This window comes from Pipistrellus kuhlii, unplaced genomic scaffold (genome assembly GCF_014108245.1).
Source record: "Pipistrellus kuhlii isolate mPipKuh1 unplaced genomic scaffold, mPipKuh1.p scaffold_m20_p_5, whole genome shotgun sequence".
Lineage (NCBI taxonomy): Eukaryota > Metazoa > Chordata > Mammalia > Chiroptera > Vespertilionidae > Pipistrellus > Pipistrellus kuhlii.
The window spans coordinates 60,882,908-60,908,203 of NW_023425551.1; the positions used below are offsets into that span (position 1 = coordinate 60,882,908).

Sequence of the window (25,296 nt, forward strand, 5' to 3'; positions counted from 1 at the left end):
TAAGGCCCAGTTTCATTGTTTTATTTATTTATTTATTTATTTATTTATTTATTTATTTATGTTTAAAGTATTACAAATAGTACATATGTCTCTCCCCCCTCCCCCCCCACATTGACCTTCCTCAGGCCTCCCCTACCCCCTGGCACATGCCCTCACTCCCCCCTCCCCGCCAGGGTCTTGTGTCCATTGGTTATGCTTATATGCATGCATACAAGTCCTTCGGTTGATCTCTTATCTCCCCAATACTCCCACACTGTAATTTGATGGTCTGTTCGATGCTTCTCTGCAGCAGCCCATTAGTTGATCCCTTTACCAACAATTCTATGTTTTTGGATCTTATTTCACAGAACCCATTCTCATAAATATATATCATATACTTTATGTATATTTAAAAATTTCTACAATATCTTAACCAATGTCACCCCAATAAATTCAATAAAAACTAAAAAAGAAAATAATTTGCAAATCTTCCCTACCTTTGAAGTATATTTGTTGCTTTTCTACCTATCCACAAAGCTTTCAGAAATCACATTGATCCTCTCTATACAAGATAAATATAATTTTAGCTGCAAAACCTTAATTTATCTGAAAAACTTAAGAATTTATTTTTCAATTTACTTATAAAAATGCTAAATAAGACCAGGACTAGTACCAAGCTCAGGGAATTCACCAAATTTTTAGCATCCTTTGTTATTTAGCTTCACCTTATAAAAATAACATGGTGCTATATCTGTAGAAAATAATTTTTTTCTCTTTTGTGAAACTACCTGTCAGGCACATTCTCTAATACAGAATGTTCTGTGGCAGATTTTGCATGGACTTGCCCCAGTGGTGGGATTTGCTCTGTGCTTGGTGCTACTACTGTGTATTTTACCATCTTGCTGGGATGGATGAGAGGTCCATCCCATCATTTAACATGTGGCACTTCTTTCACGCAGAGGCTCTTTATAATGATAATTTTTCAATAATTCTCAGATGGATGTGGATATATACGTGGAGCAGGGTCCCAGTGAATCTCCCAACTTGGATTTGGGTTATTTCATGGTAAAAGTGCTGAGCATCTCTGGTGGTAGAACTGGAAACTATCTGGTGATTCATGACATTGGACTATCTCACCCCTCCTCAAATGTGCTTGAGAATGAGAAACATGACACTTTTCCAAGTAGCCCATCTCTTTAATTTCATTTCTTAATGTTTAGAAAATTCTCTTGAAATATCCATATATTAAGTAAAGTTCTGATTTTCTGTAACTTCCAAGAATTTAATCTGTATTTTCCTTCTGTGCTTAGTTTCATCTCAAAGGACTGAATGCTAAATTGAAGTGTAAAGTTAAAAGACAAAGGACTTGAATTTCCTGCTGCATTTTATATAAAACTGCCCAGGATTTAGTATTCCTAAAGGCAATAGTTTTTAGTGTTTTGTTGTCTGTAAAGTTTGTAAGTAGCATGAAGAAATGAAAGAAGAGTTTCAAACCATCTGTTTGGATTCTGTACTTTCTAGGTATGAAATTAGGTGAGTTACTGTATCTTTTAGACTTAGCTGTGTCATCAGGAAAATGGTTCTAGCAATGCCTTCCTCATTTATACAACAAATGCCAACACGCCTTTTTTTTTTTTTTAAATCATTTATATAACAGATGCTAACACACCTTTAAAAATTATGTGTTATATTATCTTCCATGAAACAGCAAGTAATTCATCTATAGTTCTTCGAAAGCATCTAGTAATCTAGGTAATTCATTAAGTATTTGTTGAATAAATGAAAGTAGAGTAGTCCCAGTAAGTCACTTGTCAATAAGAGATGTGAATGTACTATAAATATTCTCTTCAGTTTCTGTTTTTGGTATATTTTAAAATGTGTGTGGTCCCAAGCAGTATTGACACATTAAGCAACGACAAACAACTATTAAATAATTTATATAAGAAAATGAGCCATTACAAGAATTATTTATAATAATAAGAATCAATTCTTTCTAAAAATATTTACTTATCACAAAACAAAAGGTTATAGGAAAATAAAGAACTTTTATTATCTTATTTTTAGTTTTCCATTTTATTTTATGAGTTTCTGTACCTTTAAATTTTTTTTCCAATGAGGATTATTATATTTGTAATAAAGAACCACAAAATCTTCAGAGATTCCATGTATTCAGATGAAGCTTCCTAAAATGCAATAGACTTTAAGGATTACAATTCTTTAAAAATATACAGGTGAAGATCTAGCTTTTAGGATAAGGAACTCTATGGGTAATGGGTCCCTAAAATATCTCATTTTATGTAAATTGGAAATTGGTGGTCTTTTGTATCCTTGTGCATAATGATCTCAGAGATTTCCTAATTTTGTGTGAGACTAAAGGGACTTTGCAGAAACAGCTTGGTTGAATCACTAACTAGGCCATAAATAGGTGTTTTATGTTTTTAAATAAGCTCCAAATGATGCTACTTACCTGACTGGTGAACTAGATATGTAAAAAGGAGAATATTTTGGGCAGGGTCTTGAGTAAGATGTGGAATAGATCAGAGTCTACAAACATAGTTAATTGCCAGGACTGAGCAAATATTTTGTAATTGGTTCTTTTCAATGTTTCTGAATTTTCTTTAATATCATTCCTTAATGTTTAGAAAATTCTCTTGAGATATCAGCATGTTTTAGTTATGCTAAGAGGAGATATAGGAAATAAGATTTTGTCCATGTTTTAAAGGAAGTAATCATCCCTAGTGATAAATTGTGGTTTAGAGGATAAATAGAGGGAGCTCCCCTCCCCCACTAAGAAAAGGTGAAATTAATGATGTCAAGAGACAAAGTTGTTATGCAGCAGCTTGTCACCAGCAGAAACTTTTTTTTTTTTTTTTTTAAAGCCCTTCCTGAGAAAAGTTCAAAGGCATCCATACAATATTTTCTCTAGGAAAGTTGTTTTGATTACATCAGCCTATTGGATTATCATTAGAACCTATGGAGAGACACATAAATCTCATTTGGAATCATTTATGAAGCAGAGATCAGAGTCAAATGTCCCTTCCTACTTTGTATTTCAACATGGTAGGGTTTAGTTGCCATTCATTCATTAGAGAATATTTATTAGCCCTAGCTGGTTTGGCTCAGTGGATAGAGCGTTGGCCTGTGGATTGAAGGGTCCCAGGTTCAATTCCGGGTTGTGGGCCAAACCCCAGTAGGGAGTGTGCAGGAAGCGGCCAAACAGTGATTCTTTCTCATCATTGATGTTTCTATCTCTTTCCCTCTCCTTTCTTCTCTGTAATCAATAAAAATATTAAAAAAAGAAAATATTTATTAAATTTCCATTTTACTGTAGGCAATAGATTAAGCTCAAGGATACATTTAAAATGTATTAACCTTTCAAGAATCTTCAGTCTGTTGACTAGGTTTGCCTTGTCAGTCTTTCCTGTTTTCATTTTTTAGTCCACGTAGCTTGGATTTCATATTTTATTATTCTGGTCTCTTAGTTGCCAATATCTTCAACTTACTTTGTCATTGTCTTCCTGAGTTTATATCCTCAAAAACCTCAATCCTGTGTTTTTAACATCTCAAACAGAGCTTTGCTGGGGAAAAATCATTTACCTGTGTGATGTGGATTGATACCACCACAACTTTAAAGTCTCCAGTTCCTGTGGGACACTCAACATTTTTGTTTCTTGACTTGGCTCTTTCTCATTCTCTGCTATGACTATGTCAAACCAGTTCCATCTTCCTTAAAACTTTAGTTTTCCATATCCCTACTGTCTGAGCCACTTACACCTGGAAGACAAAATTGGAAGCTCCAGAACTGTCTACCTTTCTTGTCCTCCACTTAAGTGACCTTAATCTTCCTGAGGCTCAGTTATGTGATTTGAAAACTGACCATTTAATGTTAATAATTTCCTTTTTCATAATCCCCTCTTCCTCATTTTTCATTTTCCCTCCTCTTTCTTCTAACATTCTTCTTCTTTTTTTTTCTCTTAGAGAGGAAGATATAGTAAAGTTCTATATCTAATTAAGCACCAAACTGCCAAATCTACCTCACAGATATCTGGAATATCCTCATTTTTTTGCCCAAGTGGATATTGGGGATCCTCCCTAGTTCCTTGGTTTATTGCTGCAGTGTTCATTACCTCTAGAAGAGGAAGGCACCTAAGTATACTGCACACATGGTATTTAAGGAATCACAATACTTGAGTTAAACTACTTATTGCCTTTTTATTTGGAGAAAAAAGTATGTGGATGAAGGAAACTTTAATTATACTGATAATTATTTTACAAAGCACTAAATAAGATTTCTAAGAGGAGACGAAATAGTTTACCAATTGTGACAAAAAAGACAATACTTATGATTTATTTGAACAGGCTACAAAGTTTAGTAAGAGGTCTACTTTCACTGGGGATTTAAGAAAAGTAATCATCTTCGAATAGAGTGGCTATACCAAATTGTCCAGAGAGTTGGGTTAATTTTGAGGGTGGTCAGAAAAGTAGATAATCAAAATAGCCTAGGCAAGAAGGAAACAATGTTAGCCACAGAAATGATAAACCCAGTTCTATTAAGATGGAGCTAGAATTTGTGCGTGAAAATGACCAGTTATGGAGTCTACAGAGATTGGTAAGGCTGGTTTATACAACATCTCAGGTAATATTAATTCTAATTTTTTCCAGAAGGTGCTGGGAAATTGTGGAAGTATTCTAAGCAAAGAAATAACAAGATCAAAATTGTTATTTAGAGCAGTAACTTGGGAATTAGTCTAGAGCAGTGGTCGGCAAACTCATTAGTCAATAGAGCCAAATATCAACAGTACAACTATTGAAATTTCTTTTGAGAGCCAAGTTTTTTAAACTTAAGCTATATAGGTAGGTACATTTTATTAACTTAATTAGGATACTCCTAAGCTGGCCTTTGCTAAAAACTCAAGGGGCCAAAGAGCTGCATGTTGCTCGAGAGCAGCAGTTTGCTGACCACTGGTCTAGAGGATAGCAGGAGAATGGTCATGCTGAAAGTAAGGAGAACAGTTTGGTAATGGCTATGTTAATCCATGTGAGAAGATGGGAAGTGGCAGCACTCAATTCTAAATGGTTAATTCACTGAACAGAATCACCACAATGTATTTAACTCATTCTACTTTAATCTATACTGCTTTCAAGTCTTCACTATTATAACAGAGGTGGTACTGGACATATATGTAACTTTACATATTTTGAATTATTTTCCTAGACCAGGTTGCCAGAGTAGGAATAGGAGTTAATAGGCATGGAGATGTTTATATTAGTTGATGCAAGTTTTGATATGCTCTTTGAAATATCACTTCTGTGACTATTTTAAATACATTTTCCTCCCATTTTTTTTGAAGAATATACTTTAAGAAAACTGAAGACACATTCTTTTCAGTTTGACATATTCTTTTAAATTTGACAATCATTGATTCCTTTCCCCCCTGATTTCTAAGAGGTTAAAACTTGTGAGCGTTTCTTAGCTTGCTTTCTTTTTTTGTGCACCTTTATCTTTAACAAAAATCAAAGTATATGAAGGATTATACCTCACATTTATAGCCAGTACACAGAGGTCAAAACAAAGGTTTATTTTAAGTATTGACATTAAAAAGCTAACTGTTAAAGAAAATTAAAAGTAAATGAATAAAGTCAGTGATATTTAGAATGTAAATAACACTGATTATTAAAAGGAAACTTATTAGGTCAAATTAGGTTTTATATTTAATGCTTGGCAAAATCCCTTTAGGTTAAGCCTCTTTTAGTTAATTTGATCAAACTATGGATTTAAAATGCAAAATGACAGCCTTATATGAATCCATATAAACAACTTTCAAAAGAAACACTGTGATGAGAAAAACATGAATTATGAAAATATCTTGTAATAGAAAACATTCTGTAAGGCCATTCCTGTGTATGAGACAACGGAGCCATCTATGGAATGATAGCAGAAAAGCTTCTCAGGTGGAAATGTCAAAAGAAATCAGAATCAACCTGTTGTAGAATTTTGAGATCATCTACATTAAGCATGAATTAGACTTGCATATTTATGCTATGTGACCAGAATAAAACTGAATATCTGTGCTTATGCTCATGGTTCCTCCAAACTGGTTTACTTCATCCATCTCTATCTTCGGCTCAGGTGCCCCCTTTTTCGTTTAAGCTTGGCCTAGTTTCTCTGGCTATCTGAAGACTATTTATAAAGTATTCTACCTGCTTAATAATAGCAGCATTTAGAGTCCAAGTATGAGAATGCTTAATAATAGCAGCATTTAGAGTCCAAGTATGAGAATGTTGGACACTCTGCCCTCTCTGAGGACCCTCAGACTACTTGACATAACCTCACCTGAGTGGTTCCTCTCATTTCTTAAGTTCAGAATTTATAAATTAATAGGAGCTATCTCCTGTAAGTTAGGGGCCCATCTCCTGTAAGTTAGGGGCCCATGAGGTAACCTAACATAAGGTATCTTCCAAACAGAGACCCCCAGTAATGCATGGTGCTTGGGTAATAACAATTAGGACTAACATCTATTTAGTACTTACTATGCACCAGGCACTGCTTGTGCAGCACAAACGTGCAACCAGAAGACCTTTCAGCTGCAACTGTATTGCCGATTGCTTGAGAAATATTTCCAAACTGCTCTAGCTGTCCTACTATTCCCCTAAGGCAGTGGTCGGCAAACCTTGGCTCTCGAGCCACATGTGGCTCTTTGGCCCCTTGAGTGTGGCTCTTCCACAAAATACCATGGCCTGGGCAAGTCTATTTTGAAGAAGTGGCATTAGAAGAAGTTTAAGTTTCAAAAATTTGGCTCTCAAAAGAAATTTCAATAGTTGTACCGTTGCTATTTGGCTCTGTTGATTAATGAATTTGCCGACCATTGATCTAAGGCCCTTAGTCCTGTCTACAATCCATGCACTAAAGAGTTAATACTTGGCCCTGCAGGAGCTCTCTTGAATTCTGCTCTAGCCTCCTAGCACCACAGCTCCCCAGAGGGCAGTCCTACTGACAGTATTCATTTAGAACACATTAAGTACTTGTGCTCTAGTGCCAACTGCCTGGGTTCAAATCCTAACTCTCCTACTTAAAAGATATGTGATTTGAGGTAAATTCACACACACACACACACACACACACACACACACACACACACTAGAGGCCTGTTGCACAATATTTGTGTAAGAATAGGCCCCTGGCTTCACTCCTGACCACCTGGGAGCCAGCACTTCCTTGCTCCCAGGCCACCTGGAGTCGGCACATCCCCACTCCTGGTGGCCCAGGATCTGGCAACTCCCTGCTCCCCGGCCACCTAGGAGCCAGCATGTCCCCACTCCCAGGCTGCCCAGAGCCAGCAAGTCCTGGCTTCTGTCTGGAGCACCACTTCAGTAGCCCTCTCCACCACCCACTTCCCCTCATAGCAGGCTTCACACTGCTCTGTGCCTGCATATGCAAATTAACCTCCATCTTTGTTGGTTTAATTTGCATACTCACTCTGATTGGCTGTGGGCATAGTGGAGTGTTGATTGATTTGTATGTTTCTCTTTTATTAGGTAAGATATTATTTTTTATTTTTTTTACTCAGTTTTCTTCACCTCTAAAATGGAGATGATAATGTATCTATCTCAAGGGATGGGTTTGAAACTAAATGCATTAATATATAGAGAGCATTTAGAAGAGATTTGACTCAGTAGGTATAATAAAAGTGTTATCATCCAAGGATATTTTTCCATTGATTTTTAGAGTGGAAGGGAGGGGGAGAGACAATAAGAGAGAAATATTGGTATGAGAGAGACACATCAATTGGTTGCTTCTGCATGCTCCCCAACAGGTCCTGGATTGAACCTAAAACTGAGGTATGTGCCCTTGACCAGAATTGAAGCTGGGATCTTTTAGTACCAGAGCTGACTTTCTATATACTCAGCCAATCTGGCCAGGGCTACAATTTTATTTTTTTATAACTCTTTCCTTTGTAGTAATTACAACCATTTTAACTCTCTACCAGTTTAAATTTTATCAATTCAAATAATGAGGACTATGGATAACCTGTTATGGATAAGGCAAAAGCAAAGACATAAAAACAAATAAAACATGATCCCTTTCATGAAGAATCCTATATATACAAGTCTAATATGCTAAGTGTCTGTTTGTTCAACCAATCAAAGTGTAATATACTAATGATATGCTAAGGCCATTCAACTGCTAGCTATGATGTGCACTGACCAATAGGGGGCAGATGCTCCAACTGGTAGGTTAGCTTGCTGCTGGGGTCTGGCCAATCAGGACTGAGCAAGACAAGCAAGACATGCCCTGGAGCCCTTCTGCAGTCACTCCCCAGCTGGCCAGCCTCCAACGTCTCTCCCCTGCCCTGATCATGCATCAGTGGGGTCCCTCAGTCTGGCCTGTGCTCTCTCACAATCCAGAACCCTCCAGGGGATGTTGGACAGCTGGTTTTGGCCCCATTCCACAGGCCAGGCCAAGGGACCCCACTGGTGCACAAATTTGTGCACTGGGCCTCTAGTCTTACAATAAAGTACTGTGATGGAATTGAAGGCTTCCATGTGGTAAAGAAAGTGATTCGGGTTGTTCAGTGTTAGCAAACTCAAATTCCAGGCAGAAAATGAAGAGAAACCATGGGCTAGATGGTGAACACCAGAGAGGACATCCCTTTCCAGGAAGGAGTCAACATGTGGCTCTAGCCAGTTGTTGCATGACAAAATATGGTCCCAGTGATGCCAGTTTTCCAAATCTCTAAAGAATGGCAGAAATCTGGATTTTTACGTTAAATTTTATAATTTTAAAACATTGGCAATTACAGTATAAAGTAGAGAGTAAAGGAGAAAAGGAAGTTTCTCAATGACCACATAAAAGATTTCAAAAAGTCTGGAATGCTGCTCAGAGTACACAGAAGTTCTAGAGGGCCCCTGGGCAGAGTGATATCTGTAGTGACTCTAATTTTTCCCCAGCAGTGGCATCTAGAATGGTATTGAGAGAAGTTGGTCAAAATATTTAACCATTAGCACAGTTAAAAAAAAAAACACACAACAAAAATACAACTGTAAAAGAATATATAATTGAAGAAGTTGAGTGAACAAGTTTTTGTGACTCATACAGATGACATTAGAATTGGAACTCCATCTAGTTCAACTGTCAGGCTGTGTGATGTGGGAAGTTTCTTAAATAATCCCATTCTTCCTGGGCCGTTATATGATCTTGAACAAAGCACTTAACTCCTGTGGACCTATTTCTGCCTTAGCAAAAATGTAGGTAATAGCAAATGATCCCTGCATGTTTTGTAAGTGCTGAATGAGACATAATATTATCTGGTTATGAAATGCTTATAAAATGGTAGTGATTCTAGATGAAAATACAAAGGCTCCAGAAGGACTTGCTACTTAGTTGAAAAGTCAGAATTAGAACCCAAACCACATGAATCCTGGCTAATAGTTTTGTTTGTTTTTTTAAATATATTTTATTGATTTTTCACCAGAGGAAGGGAGAGAGAGAGAGTTAGAAATACCGATGAGAGAGAAACATTGATCAATTGCCTTCTGCACCCCCCCCCCCCCCCCCCCCACTGGGGATGTGCCCTCAACCAATGTACAATACATGCCCTTGACCGGAATCGAACCTAGGACCCTTCGGTCTGCAGGTTGACGCTCTATCCACTGAGCCAAACCAGTTTTGGCTTGGCTAATAGGTTTTTTTTTTTTTTTTTTTTTTTTTTTTTTTTTTTTAAATATATTTTATTGATTTTTGTACAGACAGGAAGGGAGAGAGATAGAGAGTTAGAAACATCTATGAGAGAGAATCATAGATCAGCTGCCTCTTGCACACCCCCTACTGGGGATATGCCTGCAACCAAGGTACATGCCCTTGACCGGAATCGAACCTGGGGCCCTTCAGTCCCCAAGCTGACGCTCTATCCATTGAGCCAAACCGGTCTCGGCTAATAGGTTTTTTTTTAATGGAACATCATTCATATTGTAGCTGACTGTAATTAGGTTAAGGAGAATAAAAATACTCTAATGGAGGCAAGATAAAACAGGGATTCACCTAAATTTGTTTCAGTTATTATAGCTATGCCTATACTCTGATTATCCTAGTATATTAGAGAAAGTCAAAAGACTGAACTAAAGGTAATCTTAATCGGATAAAAACTTTTGATTTGAACATCTATTATGGAGTTAGAGGCATGTACTGTGATTTAGTTCTTGGGGTTTTACTGGTGCAGTTCTCAGGTTAGTAACTAGCTGAATTGTCTTTGTTGTTTTCTTAAGAATCTTTTCTTTTTGGTATGGATTATCTGAAGACAGGTGAATGTTACAAAAATAAAAGTTGTCCCCCTTCTTTCGGTCTCCAGAAGCTGACTTGCCCTGGCTTTATTGATAAATGGGGACAACTGAGCCTCAGCAGCGACTCTGGTCATGTATTTATATAACTTGCCCCCAGATATGAAACTTCTCAGAACATGCTCTTCAAAAAGACAATAGCTTAAAACATTTTAGAATGTAGTGTGACCCTGACCCTGACCCTGACACTTTTCTTTCCCTTGAAACATAATGTTTTTGTATAACAACATTAACCATACCAGTGTCAGCCTAAAAAAAGCACAACACTTTAATTGTTTTGTTTTAGTATTGGTGTCTGTGTCCTGGGACTCAGGGGTGAGTCTGTCCTCTGGTAATGAAGACCATGAAGCTCTTCACCTCTTGACCCTTCTAGAAATAGGCCATGTCGAGGCTATCACGGGATCCTTTCAAAGATTATAGGTAGAGTGTAGGAGGTTTGGTTATTTTGTTTAAAAATGTTTTTCTTTACATATCAAGCTATAAGGCAGCTTGGGGATGACATTCATTTTATACTGTAAAACACAGTTACAAAATAATATTAATGCAGTGCTTTTTTGAAGTAAAGTAAATATGGATGCGATAAGTTTGAGTAAGAAAAAAAGAGAGAAGAGAATCAAATCTCAGGTAATTATAGCTCTGGTCAAAGACATTAAAAATGCTGAAAAAGAAGACTTTTGGGCTTGAAATGCCTTTGGCAAAATTATTTAGGAATAAATAATGTAAAATACCCCAGAGTATAAAGTAACAATAGAAATCTTGACTAGTTGGACAAGTTCTTAATTTATTTCATGATAATTCCCAAATCACACGAGAAAGGTGATACAGACTATCCAGCCTGTGAGCGGAATGCTGGGATTTGTAATTTTGAGTTATTCCATTGGATGTGGAAATGACAAAATTTACCTTGTTATAAAGGTCCCCTGTATTAATTTTAAAATTTAGATCTCCAATAATCATACTTTCTTGACAACCAAATTTGGTTGTGTGCATGATCTTGTATTGGACTTTTTGTTTATTAACTATTACAGGATTCAAGAGATGAAGATAATGAGACAGAAGGCAGTAGGATGAGAAAATTAAGAAGGACAAGAAAGAAAGTCACTAAATCACATATTTCTTCAACTGCAATAGAAGAAATGGATATGCCCAACTCAAAAGGTATCTTGTACAACTGTTGGGCTGGTTCAGTCGGTAGAGCATGAGACACTTAATCTCAAATGTCTTGCTATCATTATCCCTCAGGAATGTGTTATCAATGACAATCTTTATTTGGTCCACATTTTCCTAATAAATTTGCTTTTCTTCTATGGAAGAAGCAAAAACAAATAAAATTTATTTGTACAAAGTCAACATAAAAGATGATAAATACAGGGTTACAATGTAAATATATAAAAACAATCAGCCAAAATATTCAGAATTTAAAGGGGGAAGAATGAGGAGATAAGTGGTAAAAAAGAGAGAACATCATAGAAGGAACATATAAGTAAGAAGAGAAGCAGATTTCTGTTCTGAGAATGAGTAAAAAGATGATTATTGAAGATTTGGGAGGCCACAATAAAGGTGGGGGCTCGTCTTCATACCACATGTTGGAATTCCATCTAGACTCTGATGGGTCTGAAACAATGGTGAGACTAGGAGTTAATTTGGACAACAAACTCCATTCTAGGAACAGTGGTGTTTTCCAAGGCAAGTCAGTAGGAAAGGGCAGTGCATGGCAGCAATCAAAAGCAGCCAGACTTTTTATAGATTTTTAAAATTATTTTTAAATTCTCTAGAGACATTGCACCTCCTAATGGCCTGCAACCAGGGTGTACTACGCTCACTGCCCTTTATTTGGTATTTTACTGCCTAGGAATAAATTATTTCCTCAAGCATTTCTCTCCATGTCATAATGGAAGACAGTTGAAAACAATGGCATTGTCCCTTAACATTTTTTCTGTATTACTACAGAAAGGTTCAAAGGACAAATGGTGTGTCACAAATTAGAGGATATGAGCAAACCAGTTGTCGGACCTGGCTCTGATGATGAGGACTCCCAGGATCATACAGCAGAGATGAAATCCTCACCCCTCAAAACATCAGCCAGTGCTCCCGATAGTGAATTCAACCCTGACTCCAGCTGTACTGGTAAGGACCCTGGGGTAAACGGACAAATACTTCAAGCCTCTAGTCCTAAATGTGTATGTGAATTACAGATAATGTGATGTTGGTTGAGGAATGCTAGCCTGGGAGTCAGAATACGTAAGAGAATATCAGCCATCATTGATAAAGTGCTTTACAGTTTTCTTTACACACTAGGCTGCCCATCTAGAAAATGAAAAGGTTGTAATGGATGATCTCTCAAATCTTCTAAAAGTGAAATTCTGTTACTCTAAATTTATGGCTTATTAAATCAGTGATACGGCTATTTTGAACTATGAATGTATTGGTTAAAAATCTCTGAGATCCAAATGAAAGAAACTGGTTAAAAAGAGGTATTTTTTTTCTCCCCATGAGGGAATCAATGTTGAAAAGGTTTAGAAAGTAAGAAAATAGCAGTTTGTGACATTAGAGGTACAGTATTCACCAAACAACGTTTACTTCTGACACTAATTACATGTTTGGGAGTTTCCCAAGATTAGTTTTGATAATTCACTATAAGGAATCACAGAAGTCACTGAAAGTGATTATACTCAAGGTTTATTATTGTGAAAGAATACAGATGCATGAGGTGGGCTGGTCTAGGAAAACAGGAAGTGGTGCTGGCTGTGAGAAACTAGAGTAGAGGGTGACAAACTATAGCCCATGAACCAAATTAGTTTGTGAGCTGGTTTTTGTAAAGAATCTTTATGTGTTGTCTAATGGCATAGTTGGTAGTTGGATACCATATGGCCTGCAAAGTTGCAAATATTTTCTATCTGGCCCTTTATAGAAGGTATTTGTCAGCCCATGAATTAGAGCATGCATGCACCATTCCAGGCTACCTCAGAGCTCCAGCCAATTGTTTGCTAATGAAGACATATCCATCTAGTATTTCAAATCTAGTTTTATCAAGAGGCTTCTCAAAATTTTTATATGAAATTTCCTGATATTAGAGTGTCAACTAATTCAAAATATTTTTCAAACATTGGGAAGACTAATATGAAAACATCTGTCAGCCATCTTAGCTCTTCCATGAGCAATCTGTAACCTTCAGCCAAAAAAAGAAGATGGAATTTTCCATTTCTTAGTCTCAAGTCAAAAAATCTGAGGAAAGAATTTGTGTCATGAGCTGTCTCTGCACAGATCAACTTGGTGTTTGTGTACCATTTTTTGATTCAATTTAGTTAATTCAGAAGCTCCCTCTCTGGCCCAGGGCAGGATTAAGTTTTTTTTTTTAAGCCCTAAGCACCAAAAAGTTTACAAACCCAAACAAAACACTTACACGTGTATTTTAAGTACATAATTTAAAATTAAGCACAAAAAACTAACCCTCCAAATACTAGTAAGTGCAAGGCATTTCAACATTGCCTTTTCTTCTCTATAATTCTTACTCTGAATTTTCATATGTATATAAAAAGCTCCTCCCTCCCTCGGAAATGTGCCCCCCACATTTCCACACGTTATTTTTCTGTCCCTGCTTTGTACCAGGTTATTCTGCCACCTGGGCTTTCCAACACTGCGGGGTGAGCGTGAGGGTGGGGTACATTTGCACTGGCAGGGTGGCGCTCAGAGGTGCCATGTGGATAAAGAGAGGCAGGCCCTGGGAAGGGAGCGTGGCAGATTATCGCCAGCATTCCATAAACTGAGTGCTTATCGAGTGCACTTTCTGAAATAGTATTTCTGAAAGCCCACATGCCCAGCTAATCTTTTATAAGTGACTAGGGCATGCTCTCTGCAACTGAACTATGTCCTTGTTGTCACTGAACACCGCCTTCTAGTTGCTACGGAGCTTGGAGGTTTTATGTGTTTTTTGTTTGTATGTATTTCCTGATTTCTTCCCCCCAAACATTTACACTGGTAAAACTTCCTGTATAAAAGCACACTGATTTAATTTATTAGTCCGCTGAGGGGATGGGAAAGGAGAACACCTCCCAGGAACCACACTGTAAGAAAAACAAATGAGACCCTGAACTGGCAATTATCTGCCTGCTATTCATCATGGGCATCTGGGAAGGGCTGACCAAAAGGTTTAATTGTAACTAACAAGTATGATTTATTTGGAGAAAAGAAATTCAGACAATGATGCAGCGAGATTAGTTACGGCCTTGAAAATGAAATTAGATTGGATAGGGTTCTCATAGTTGGTGAAAGAAATGAACTTTTAAATGAGAAAATGGATACTTAGGAAACATGCAAAAGTATGTGATGTCGACTTTTGCTTCTTAATTAGACAAGGTCAAATCACACAGCATGTATGAATAAATGAATGAATGAATGAATGAATGAATGAATTGACTCACACACTTGCTTATGAAAGCTCTCCAGTGCCTATGATATGCCTGTACTGCTACTGGTACCAGGGTTACAGCAGCAAGTGAAGCTCAGCCCCTGGCCTCTTGGAAATGACATGCAAATGGGAAAGACAGACAGTAACGTGTGTCATAGAATATGCAGGTGGTGATGAGGACTCTAATGAAACTAGAGCTAATTTATTATGGACTAAATTGAGTACCCCCTCCCCCCCCCAATTAATATGTTGAAGTCCAAGCCCCTAGTACCTCATAATGTGATTGCACTTGCATATGGGATTTTAAAAGAGACAATTAATGTTGAGTGAGTTGTGTAGGGTCTCTCCTGAGTCCAATATGACTGGTGTCCAGTACTGAGTCCTTATAAGAAAAAGAGATTAGGACACACACAGAGGGAAGGCCATGTAAAAAGGACACCTGTAAGCCAAGGAGAGAGAGCTTCAGCAGAAACCAACCCCCCCTGACACCTTGATCTTGGACCTTTACCCTCTAGTGCTTAAGAAGATAAGTTTCTGTTAAAGCTACCTGGTATTTGTTATGGCAGCCCCAGCAAACTAATACATATACTCACTATCCAGCCATGGTGAAACTTGGTGATCTTAAACCAAATCAATGGTTGGCTCTGTGCACATTGTGATCAAATCCTATCGATCTAAAACTATTCTAGGTGATTATGTTTTATTCTTTTTTTGTCAGCACTTTTCACCACAAATTATTGTATCTCAGCTTTGCATTCAATGGCATGTTTATTGCCTACAGTTCCTTCATTCAATAAAATAAAGCTGTGTGAGGTCAGGGATATTTCTGCAGCTCCCTAGACTATGTCCAGAATAAATAGTAGTGGTAACTTAAAAAAAAATCTATCTTGAATGGATCAATATTTTTCTTTTTTAGAAATAACACATATTTATTGTAGAAACTTAGAAGATCCAGATAAGGTAAAAGACTAATAGAATTACCTGTAATCTAACATTCTAACTTTTTCTGTTGCTAAAATATGGGAGTGGGGCCGAGGAGTCAATGGGGAAAAATGAAGAAAAAAAGGGGGACACTTGTAATATTTTCAACAATCAAGGTAAATTAAAAAACAACAAACAATATTTGTAGTTTATACTAGTATTTAATTGCTTATGATGTTTAGAACATTGATTATCTGAAATTTTCCATATTTTAACTTGCTTATAAATTTTATTTTCTGTAAGGAGAATTATTTAACTTGGGCCGAATACCCAATAATTCAGAATAGGTTGGGAACACAGCAACTGCTAATTTAGCATGAAGTACTGTAATTGCTACAGCTTAATTGTTTGTGTTAAATGGAAGGTAGTAAAAAACCCTCAGGAGTCTCAGTGTAGCCAAATGTATCAGTAACAGGACATTATCTCTAATATATTTGCATAGGTGAAACCAGTAATTTGTTTTCCTCATGCTTCATGTACTTTCAATCCACTTAATCTATGTTTTAAACGGTTCGTCTTTATGCTTATTTTTAAAGCCTAATTATATGTCAAAAAGGATACTCAGGTATTACTTTAAAATTAAAGCTGCTCAGTGTCAGGGATGTGACAGATTGATGGGTATTCAATACACATATGATCAGAGTACCATTACTAGGTTTACAGTAATGGTGCTCACTTGATGCATTTAAGAAGCACCGATACGGTGTTTACTGTCTCCCAGGAACTGTTAAATAACTTGTTTAATTGTCATAACAAGCCTCTAGGTGCACTGTATCAATGAGAATGCTGAGGCACAGAGAGCATAAGTCTTTGGGGGAAAGGCAACATTGGAAGGTTGGCAGAGGGTCTTCAGTGTTTGTGCTGAATCCCTACAGTCTATCACCTCTCCAAAGGTGTGGATGATAGATAACATTTGTGATGGGTACTACGTGCCTGACCCCTCTATATGCTTTATAATTCATCACCATAAAATTATATATTCAGTTATCCACTGGAAATCAAAGGTTCAGATTTTGGTTTCAATTTTGGCAATGAACTGAGAGTGTGATTTGGGGCACCTCATACCTCTCTGATCCATTGGATTAGATTATTTATCCTCCAAAGTCTCTTCTAATTGTAAAGTTTTAGAATTTGAAGACTATCTTAAACGTCTTGAAAAGACTTTTTTTGGCTTCTAATTTTAGTGATTATTGGTATCTGGGGTCTGCCTGTACCCATTTTGTCATCCCATTTTTTGTTCTCTGGTTGCTTTAGGTTTCTAATGCTAAAATTGAGTACTCAGTCTAGAGCTTTCATCTCCTATACTCTCATTCTTGAAAAATTATTTTGTTTGCTTATTTACACAAATTTTAAATTTGACAGAAAGATGTAGATGCCTTTGATTCAGATGACATGTTAAAGATAAAAAGCCCTATTGGCAAACAGAACAAAACAAAACATACCAGAACTTTTAATTTAGATATTACCAGTTCAAAGAGCTCAAAGTGTTTTCTTTTCAATGGTAGTCATCTATATACAGATTTATATGATGCCAAAGCTGTCTAATTATGCAAATATGTTTTAATTTCCATAAGCAAAGGCATTTTCAGTAAGTATTTACATATGATATTGCTATATACTTATGCAAATGATGTTCACTTTCACCTAGTCCCAAGTGATAAACAATCTCCTTGGCCCTTTAGAGACAATGTTCTTGGGAATACGTGAGGCTAAGTAGGAAGGGTAAGATTTCTAGCTCTAAGCCAATGACATGAATGTCATAGTTAATATTCATAAAGAATAATCTGCTGCTAACCAGCCTCCTTTTGCTTCTCATTTCATCATGGTCTAATGCTTTAGAACCATTCTCTGTTTTACAGATGACACTGGGGACAGCACACAAATTCCAAAGGTACCTCAAGTCTCCTCTAGAATGAAGCACATTAAACAAGAGATGGCCAAAAATCACCTTCAGTTTGTGCGATTTGAAGCAACAGATCTTCATGGGGTGTCCAGGTCTAAGAGTATCCCTGCACACTTCTTCCAGGTGAGTTTTACAAGTCAAGTTATGACTGAATGCAATTTCATGACCATTAGCAAGCCAACGGTCCTTATTACTCTTTCTTATTTTATTGTAATCCACACAGCAACTTCAGCTGAAAACCAATACTTTATTTCGTTTCTTCTCTTGTCCCTTCCCAAACACATTATTGCTCCCCAAGGAGCTGAACACATAATTTCAGCTCCCAAACAGCCATTCCTTTACCCAATAGAAATATAAAACTAATTAAGACTGGTAATTTTAGTCCTTCTGCTTTGAATAATTTCCCTCTACAGAATTATCTTTTCTCTCTTACTGCAATTATGAAGATTATATTTTGTTTGACATGAGAAAATTGCAACAGAAGACCCAAGAGCAAATATAAAAGGGGGAAAAATAATTAAATAGAAAGAAATTTCCTAGATAAAAAGCATGTCCCTTTTAGCTTCTATTTCTGATAAGAAAATACTCTATTGTTGGATGACTTAATGATTATTAAGTTCTCCAAAATAGTGATATTAAGAAATATTATATTTTTAGGTATGTTCTAAGATTGTAAGATTTTTTTCAATTTTATGATGTCTTCATTTTAATGACAGGTACACTAGTATTGTGCAACTGAAACATGACTTTTTAGGAATGAGACATCCCTCATGTTATATAAAAATATAATAGTTAAACATGTTGTAAATTAAAATATATAATTGTTATCACTGTAATATCAAATTGTAGTTTTTCTCATAGGTTTTATGCTGGGAAAAAACTGTGCATCTTCAAAACACCTTTTAAAACAATGCTAACAGATTCAAATTTGTTTCTTAAGAAATTCTTTAGCCGAAACCGATTTGGCTCAATGTATAGAGCATCCGCCTACGGACTCAAGGGTCCCAGGTTCGATTCCGGTCAAGGGCATGTACCTTGGTTGTGGGCACATCCCCAGTAGGGGGTGTGCAAGAGGCAGCTGATCGATGATTCTCTCTCATTGATATTTCTAACTTTCTATCCCTCTCTCTTCCTCTCTGTAAAAAATCAATAAAATATATTTAAAAAAAAAGAAAAGAAATTCTTTAGATCAGCCTGCAGATATTGTTTTCTCTTTATCCAGGCAAGAGCATATGTTGGTTACTTTTGATAACAAAATGTGAAATGTATGTGAAATGTATTGTGGATAGGCCCAGGATCTAATTCACATGACTTTCTTTCAATCAATAAGAAACCATAACTGGCACTTTAGGCACTTGCCAGAGACTTCAATATAAAACTTGTTATTCAGTGTTTTCCAACTTCTAATAATTTAATCTACTAATGGCATCTGAAACTACATTTTTAAGACCTTACTCTAGTTCCTCAATGGAACTCCTTTATGAAAATATAATTTAATATGCTCCCTACATTTGCTGAGCACTGATACAATTGATGTACAGAGAAAACTTCTGCATTCTATTTTTTTTATTGCTATTGAAAATATTTTCCATTATTTTATTCAATGTCTCATATAGAAGAATCACTTTTATTTTTTTTCTGGAATTTAGATAGGGCAATTGCTGTTTATTCTGAACTCCAGTTTTCTAAAATTATTATTATTTAATGATTTTACAGTAGCTACATATTTTTTTAACAAAACAACTCAAATTATTTTGGAACTTTTGAAGGTATAAATAAGGATGAGTATTTATTTGCAGCATGAATATTTATAATTTAGGATTAAATTGTTTTTGGAAAATTTATCATGACTAGACATTAAAAATAGATTAATCTGTGCAAACCAATCTAAACACCATGTGTCTGGCTCAAATGGCATGGCTCAGTGGTTGAGCATTGACCTATGAGCCAGGAGGTCATGGTTCAATTCTCAGTCAGAGCACATGCCCAGTTTGCAGGCTCGATCCCCAGTGGAGAGGCATGCAGGAGGCAGCAGATCAATGGCTTGTCGTATTGTAATCCTCATAGTTAACTGCCTCTCAGAAGTCTACAGTAAAGAATTGGTTCTTTTTCAGTCCTACAACACACACCTGAGCAGCCAGGCCTGCTCACCATTGATGCTTCTGTCTCTCTCTCCCTTCCTCTCTGAAATAAATAAAAATATATTTAAACATTGTATGTTTGTATATATATAAATCTACCTGTATATGTATAGACATACAATTCTGTATGGGAAGTTCATTAAACAAAGAGTGGAGTCAATAATTTGAATTTGCCAATGGCTTAGAGAAAAGTAATTTTAATCTTTATAAAGTAATTATTTTTTTTTCTATTTGGGGAAAATAAAGTATCAATTTGAAAATTCTTGTTAGACCATGGAAAGATATAACATAATTTAATTCATTGACTTCCTTATAGATGAGGAGAATAAAGCCTTGGGAAGTTAAGAAAAGCTTTTAAAAAATAGTACAGGCAGTTAATGGTAGAGCTGGAACATTAGTCAGTGGTTCTTCTCTTCCATTTCCACTGTTTCTCTCTCTCTCTTATTTAAATATATTTTATTGATTTTTGTACAGAGAGGAAGGGAGAGAGATAGAGAGTTAGAAACATCGATGAGAGAGTCATCGATCAGCCGCCTCCTGCACACCCCCTACTGGGGATATGCCCGCAACCAAGGTACATGCCCTTGACCGGAATCGAACCCAGGGCCCTTCAGTCCCCAAGCCAACGCTCTATCCATTGAGCCAAACCGGTCCCGGCCTCTCTCTCTCTTTTTAACTGCACCTTCTGCCTTCAGCTCTGCTTTTATATTTCCTTTTATTGTTAATTTGAGTTAAGTGTTCTTTCTTATAAAATTGAAAAAACATGGATTTTTTTTTTTTTTTTTTTTTTTAAACAAGCCATCTACAAAAACTAGAGAAAAAACTGTTACATAATTGGAAAAGGCCAAATGGGGAACCTTTGAAAATGATGGTATCAACATTTTAGAGAAAACTCACCAGGTGTCCGCCATTATGCTCATTGCCTTACAAATATTAGTTTATTTAAACTACACAACCAACTTGTACTATCTGTTCTATCAAAGGATTAGTTTTTATTTAAGTTATATGCAGATTCTATCTTTGATTTAATCAAAACATGATATAGAACTCATGACTAATTCTTTGGTTGTTTCAAAAGGTGACTTTTAATATGGCCCAAAATGTCAGTGGTCATAGAGATTGGAGCTATTCTGTAAGAATTTTTATTGATTCTCTGGTGATTTATATTGCAGTGTGAAATTGCCCTACTGTTTATATTTTTAAATATAAATAATGTAAGACAACAATCGTCATGAACAATGTCTCTGTGTATATATTTATGTATTTCCCACTACTAATAAAGAGTAGTTTGCATTTTGAATGTTCCTAAAAGAAAATGACAGTTTAAAAGAGTGCTCAGAAAAACACAGATTAAATAACCTGAAGGGTAAAGTGTTCACTTTTTACTATTCTTTAAATTCATGAAGAGTAACATGGCAGCAAGCTGTTCTCTATTGTTCACAATCAAGTGCGTGCAAACACAGATTTAAATTGCAACAACTCTCGGAAGCCGCATGAATAAAATACATCACTCCTCATTCTAGATACAGAACTAACGTACAGATTTTCAAACAAAAATATGACAAGTTAGGGAAATCACATTATTTTCTTACAATGAAAATTTGAATGAAAGGATTTCATTCTAAAGTGCTCTAAAATCCCATAATGTGTGTATGTGTGTGACATGTATATATACAAGTCTATGAATGACTTAAAAAATCAGGCAATAGATGAGCAGTGCTCACCTTACTCAACATTATTACTGCTGAAAGCACATTTGGCCCAGCCAAGTCAAATGGCATTTGAAAGTATGTGTAGAGACAGTGGAAAGGGAAGGAGGCTCACAATCGAAGGCAGAAGAGTGGACTGGTAGATTGTGTCTGCTACATCAACACCTTGGCAACCATGCTCTTGGGGTTTGGAGGTAACATAGGAAACAATCTGGCTTGCAGAATGCCAGTACATTTTCATTTTATTTTATTTTTAAATATTTTATTGATTTTTTTAGAGAGAGGAAGGAAGAGGGATAGAGAGTTGGAAACATCGATGAGAAAGAATCTTCAATCAGCTGCCTCCTGCACACCCCCTACCAGGGATGTGCCCACAACCAAGGTATATGCCCTTGACCGGAATCGAACTTGGGACGTTTCATTCTGCAGACTGACGCTCTATCCACTGAGCCAAATGGGTTTCGGCACAGTACGTTTTATTAACCTCATAAGGCTCAGTGACATCATGGGAACCACACTTTATAGACGCCTTTTTCTCTGTCCATTAATGTAAACTTCAACACATGAAGCCTGGTTGATATTCCTATGACACCATTTCTAGAAATTGTGTTTTTGTGTGTATCTGCTTGACTTTATCACCTCATCCCTTTCCTGTTGTTTGGCACATAGCAAAAGTTAAATAAATGACCAAATCTATTGAACCCAAGAGGGTACATGGCTAAAAGTGCCATAGCGATCACCTAGTCTAGCTTCTGTTTCATAGAGACGGATGCGAAGGTACATGGTCCGAGTTGCCTAACTTCACACAAATAATTAATGTAAGAGCCAGGACTAGAAGTCAGATTTGGTGAGCCCCAGTTCATACAGACTTGAAAGCTATAACGTTTTGGAAGCTGTAATCATGCAGATATATGTTCTCATTCCCAGGCAAGGTTTTTGGGACTCTGAGACTGTGAGGTAGCTCATTCTTAGTGGGTGTAAAAGCGAATGAAGAGAGGAGGGTAGCTGTCCGCAGACCTGGCTTCTCAGGTGTGTGTCTAGGACTGACTACACTCAGCTCTCTGAGGAGGACCTGCAGTTCTTTACTGCAGACTTCTGAGAGGCTGTTTGCTATGGGGATTACAGCAGGACAAGCCCAAAGCAAGCCTTATCTGAAGTATTAGGAACGATGCCACAAAACAAAAAGAGCCTTGGAAAGTACTTCTGGTCATGACCACCCTCTCTAATAAAAGAGAAACATCCAAATTGACGGTATCTTCGCTACACCACAGGCCACACCCACAGGCCAATCAGGGCAAGTATGCAAATTAACCCAACCAAGGTGGTGGTTACTTTGCATATCCAGGCCAGAGTGAAGACTGAAGACAGCTAGAAAGAAGCCAAGCACCACAGAAGGGAGCGAAGCTGCAAGAAGCAAGTGTGGCCAGAACCGGTTTGGCTCAGTGGATAGAGCATCAGCCTGCAGACTTAAGGGTCCCGGGTTCGATTCCAGTCAAGGGCATGTACCTTGGTTGCGGGCATATCCCCAGTAGGGGGTGTGCAAGAGGCAGCGGATCAATGATTCTAACTCTCTATCCCTCTCTCTTTCTCTCTGTAAAAAATCAATAAAATATATTAAAAAAAAGAAAAAGAAAAAAAAAAAAAAGAAGCAAGTGCGGTGGTGAAGGAAGGGAAGCAGGTGGGGGAGCAGAGACCACAGCAGGAAGCCCTGTTGCAGGAATCTTCCTGCAAGGGGCCTCTAGTTCCAAATAATTTCGTACTTTACTTTACCTTTGCCATTTGGTCTCGAAAGACAGTTCCTTAATCATCATACCTTTTATTTATGAAGATTGTTTTCAGATTGGAGAGCCTATGAAACCTTTCAAGGCTAAAAACAATGAGTTGCTTACAAAAGTACCATTGGCGTTTTCTTTCAAAAAAAAAATTTAAAACTAAATTAATGCTTACTAATTGATGTTTAACAGCCCCCCTCCCCGCACCTCCACCCCTTCAACCCTTCCTTGCCCATTTATGTTTGTTTTCAAGTTTCAAAACTTAATCGCTCTATCCGTTCACTTTAGGAAAAAGTGGCCCAAGGTGTTCTCATGCCCCGAGGTTACCTGGAATCGATACCCAATCCCAAGGGCGGCAGCGACGTGGATCACCTCAGGGCCACGTGCTTCCACAGTGACATCGTCCTGCGGCCGGAGCTGTCCACCTTCCGGGCGCTGCCGTGGGCGGCGCGGACGGCGCGGGTGATCTGCGAGCCGGTCACGGTGACGGGGGAGCCGGTGCGGACGTCCCCGCGGCACCTGGCCCGGCGGCAGCTGCGCCGGCTGCGGGGCGCGGGCTTCTCGCTGCTCTCCGCTTTCCTCTACGACTTCTGCCTGTTCGGTTTGCCCGAGGCCATGCACCCCAAGACCGTGTCCTTCCCGGCTCCCCTCCTGCTAGGCGATCACCACCAGCCCTTCCTCCAGGAGCTGGTGGTCGGCCTGGATGGCGCGGGGGCCACGGTGGAGAGCTTCTCCTCCTCCACCAGGCCCGGCCAGGTGGAGCTCTGCCTGCGGCCCGCCTTTGGCATCGGCGCCGCGGACAACGCGTTTACCCTCAGAGCGGGCGTCCAGGAGGTGGCCCGCAAGCACAACTACATCACCAGCTTCTTCGTCGAGACTGGGCTCTGCAACTCGGGAATATTGTCTCACAGCCTGTGGGACGTGGGAGGGAAGAACAATCTGTTCTGCACTGGCACCGGCACCTGCACCAGCACCTGCACCAGCACCCGCACCGAGCCCACCCAGCTGCTCAGCACCACCGGCAGGCGCTGGCTGGCCGGGCTCCTGCAGCACTCCGCCGCGCTCAGCTGCCTGCTGGCTCCCGCTGGCAGCTGCCGCAAACGCTACTCCAAGGAGCGCCAGGATCCGAAGGACAGGGTGCCCGCCACGTGGGGCTACAACGACAACAGCTGCGCCTTCAATGTCAAGTGTCACGGGGAGAGAGGCGCCCGGGTGGAGAACAACCTGGGCTCCGCCACGGCCAACCCTTACCTGGTGCTGGCCGCCACGGTGGCCGCGGGCCTGGACGGGCTTCAGGGCAGCGGTGATGCCCTGCCCGGCCCCGAGGGGGACAGCCCCGGGCTTGGTCCGGCCCCGCCGCCTCCCAGGATTCCTTTGAAGCTGGAAGATGCGCTGGCCGCGCTGGAGGAAGATGCGTGTCTGCCGACAGGCCCTCGGAGACACGTTCATTCGGTATTTTGTGGCCATGAAGAAACATGAGCTGGAAAACGAAGAAACGGATGCCGAGAGAAACACGTTCTTGGAGTATTTTATTTAGAATGGGTCCCCTTAAACCAGTGTTTCCCAAAGTGTGGTACGCGTACCCCCAGGGGTCCCGGAAGAGTTTGGTGGGGATAGGCACTGCACCGTGCTTAGCTACGTTCTCATGAGTACGAGGGGTACTCGGCGTTACGAAAATTATAGAAGGGGTACACATATGTCAAAAAACGATTCCTTGAGAGATGTGGCTTTGTGACTTTAAGTAGCTGAGCTAGCAGAAAGGGGAGATGGCGCTTTTGGTAATTAAGGGGAAGATGACAAGTGCTGTCACTCTCTTATTTCGTCGCCACGGGATAGCTGACAGATGAGGTGGGCTGCTGAGGGGACTCTGATAGCAATAAAGTTGCCGTGGAGCTGTGCTACGCAAACTTACCGTGTCTTGTCTGGGGTCATCATTTCCTGTGCACGTTGATCTCAATCAAATATTCAAATTGTGTTTTTTTTTTCAGGCAACATATATATTCACACAATAAAAATCAATAAAAATGTCTTAAGAATGAGAAAGCAAAATTTACATCACTTAAAAAAA

The 25,296-nt window shown here is 38.5% G+C and overlaps 1 protein-coding gene across 2 annotated transcripts in view; it reads left to right on the forward strand.

The window, feature by feature from the left end:
- Positions 1-24,776, forward strand: part of LGSN (lengsin, lens protein with glutamine synthetase domain) — a 109,933-nt gene extending 85,157 nt beyond the window's left edge. For both annotated transcript variants that reach the window (XM_036415036.2, XM_036415035.2), the window contains 4 exons: positions 11,343-11,472; positions 12,265-12,441; positions 17,563-17,729; positions 23,517-24,776. In XM_036415036.2, the coding sequence (XP_036270929.1) occupies positions 11,382-11,472; positions 12,265-12,441; positions 17,563-17,729; positions 23,517-24,707 (1,626 nt within the window). In that variant the 5' untranslated portion in view covers positions 11,343-11,381 and the 3' untranslated portion in view covers positions 24,708-24,776. The remainder of the gene's footprint in view (positions 1-11,342; positions 11,473-12,264; positions 12,442-17,562; positions 17,730-23,516) is intronic.
- Positions 24,777-25,296: the final 520 nt, after the last annotated feature.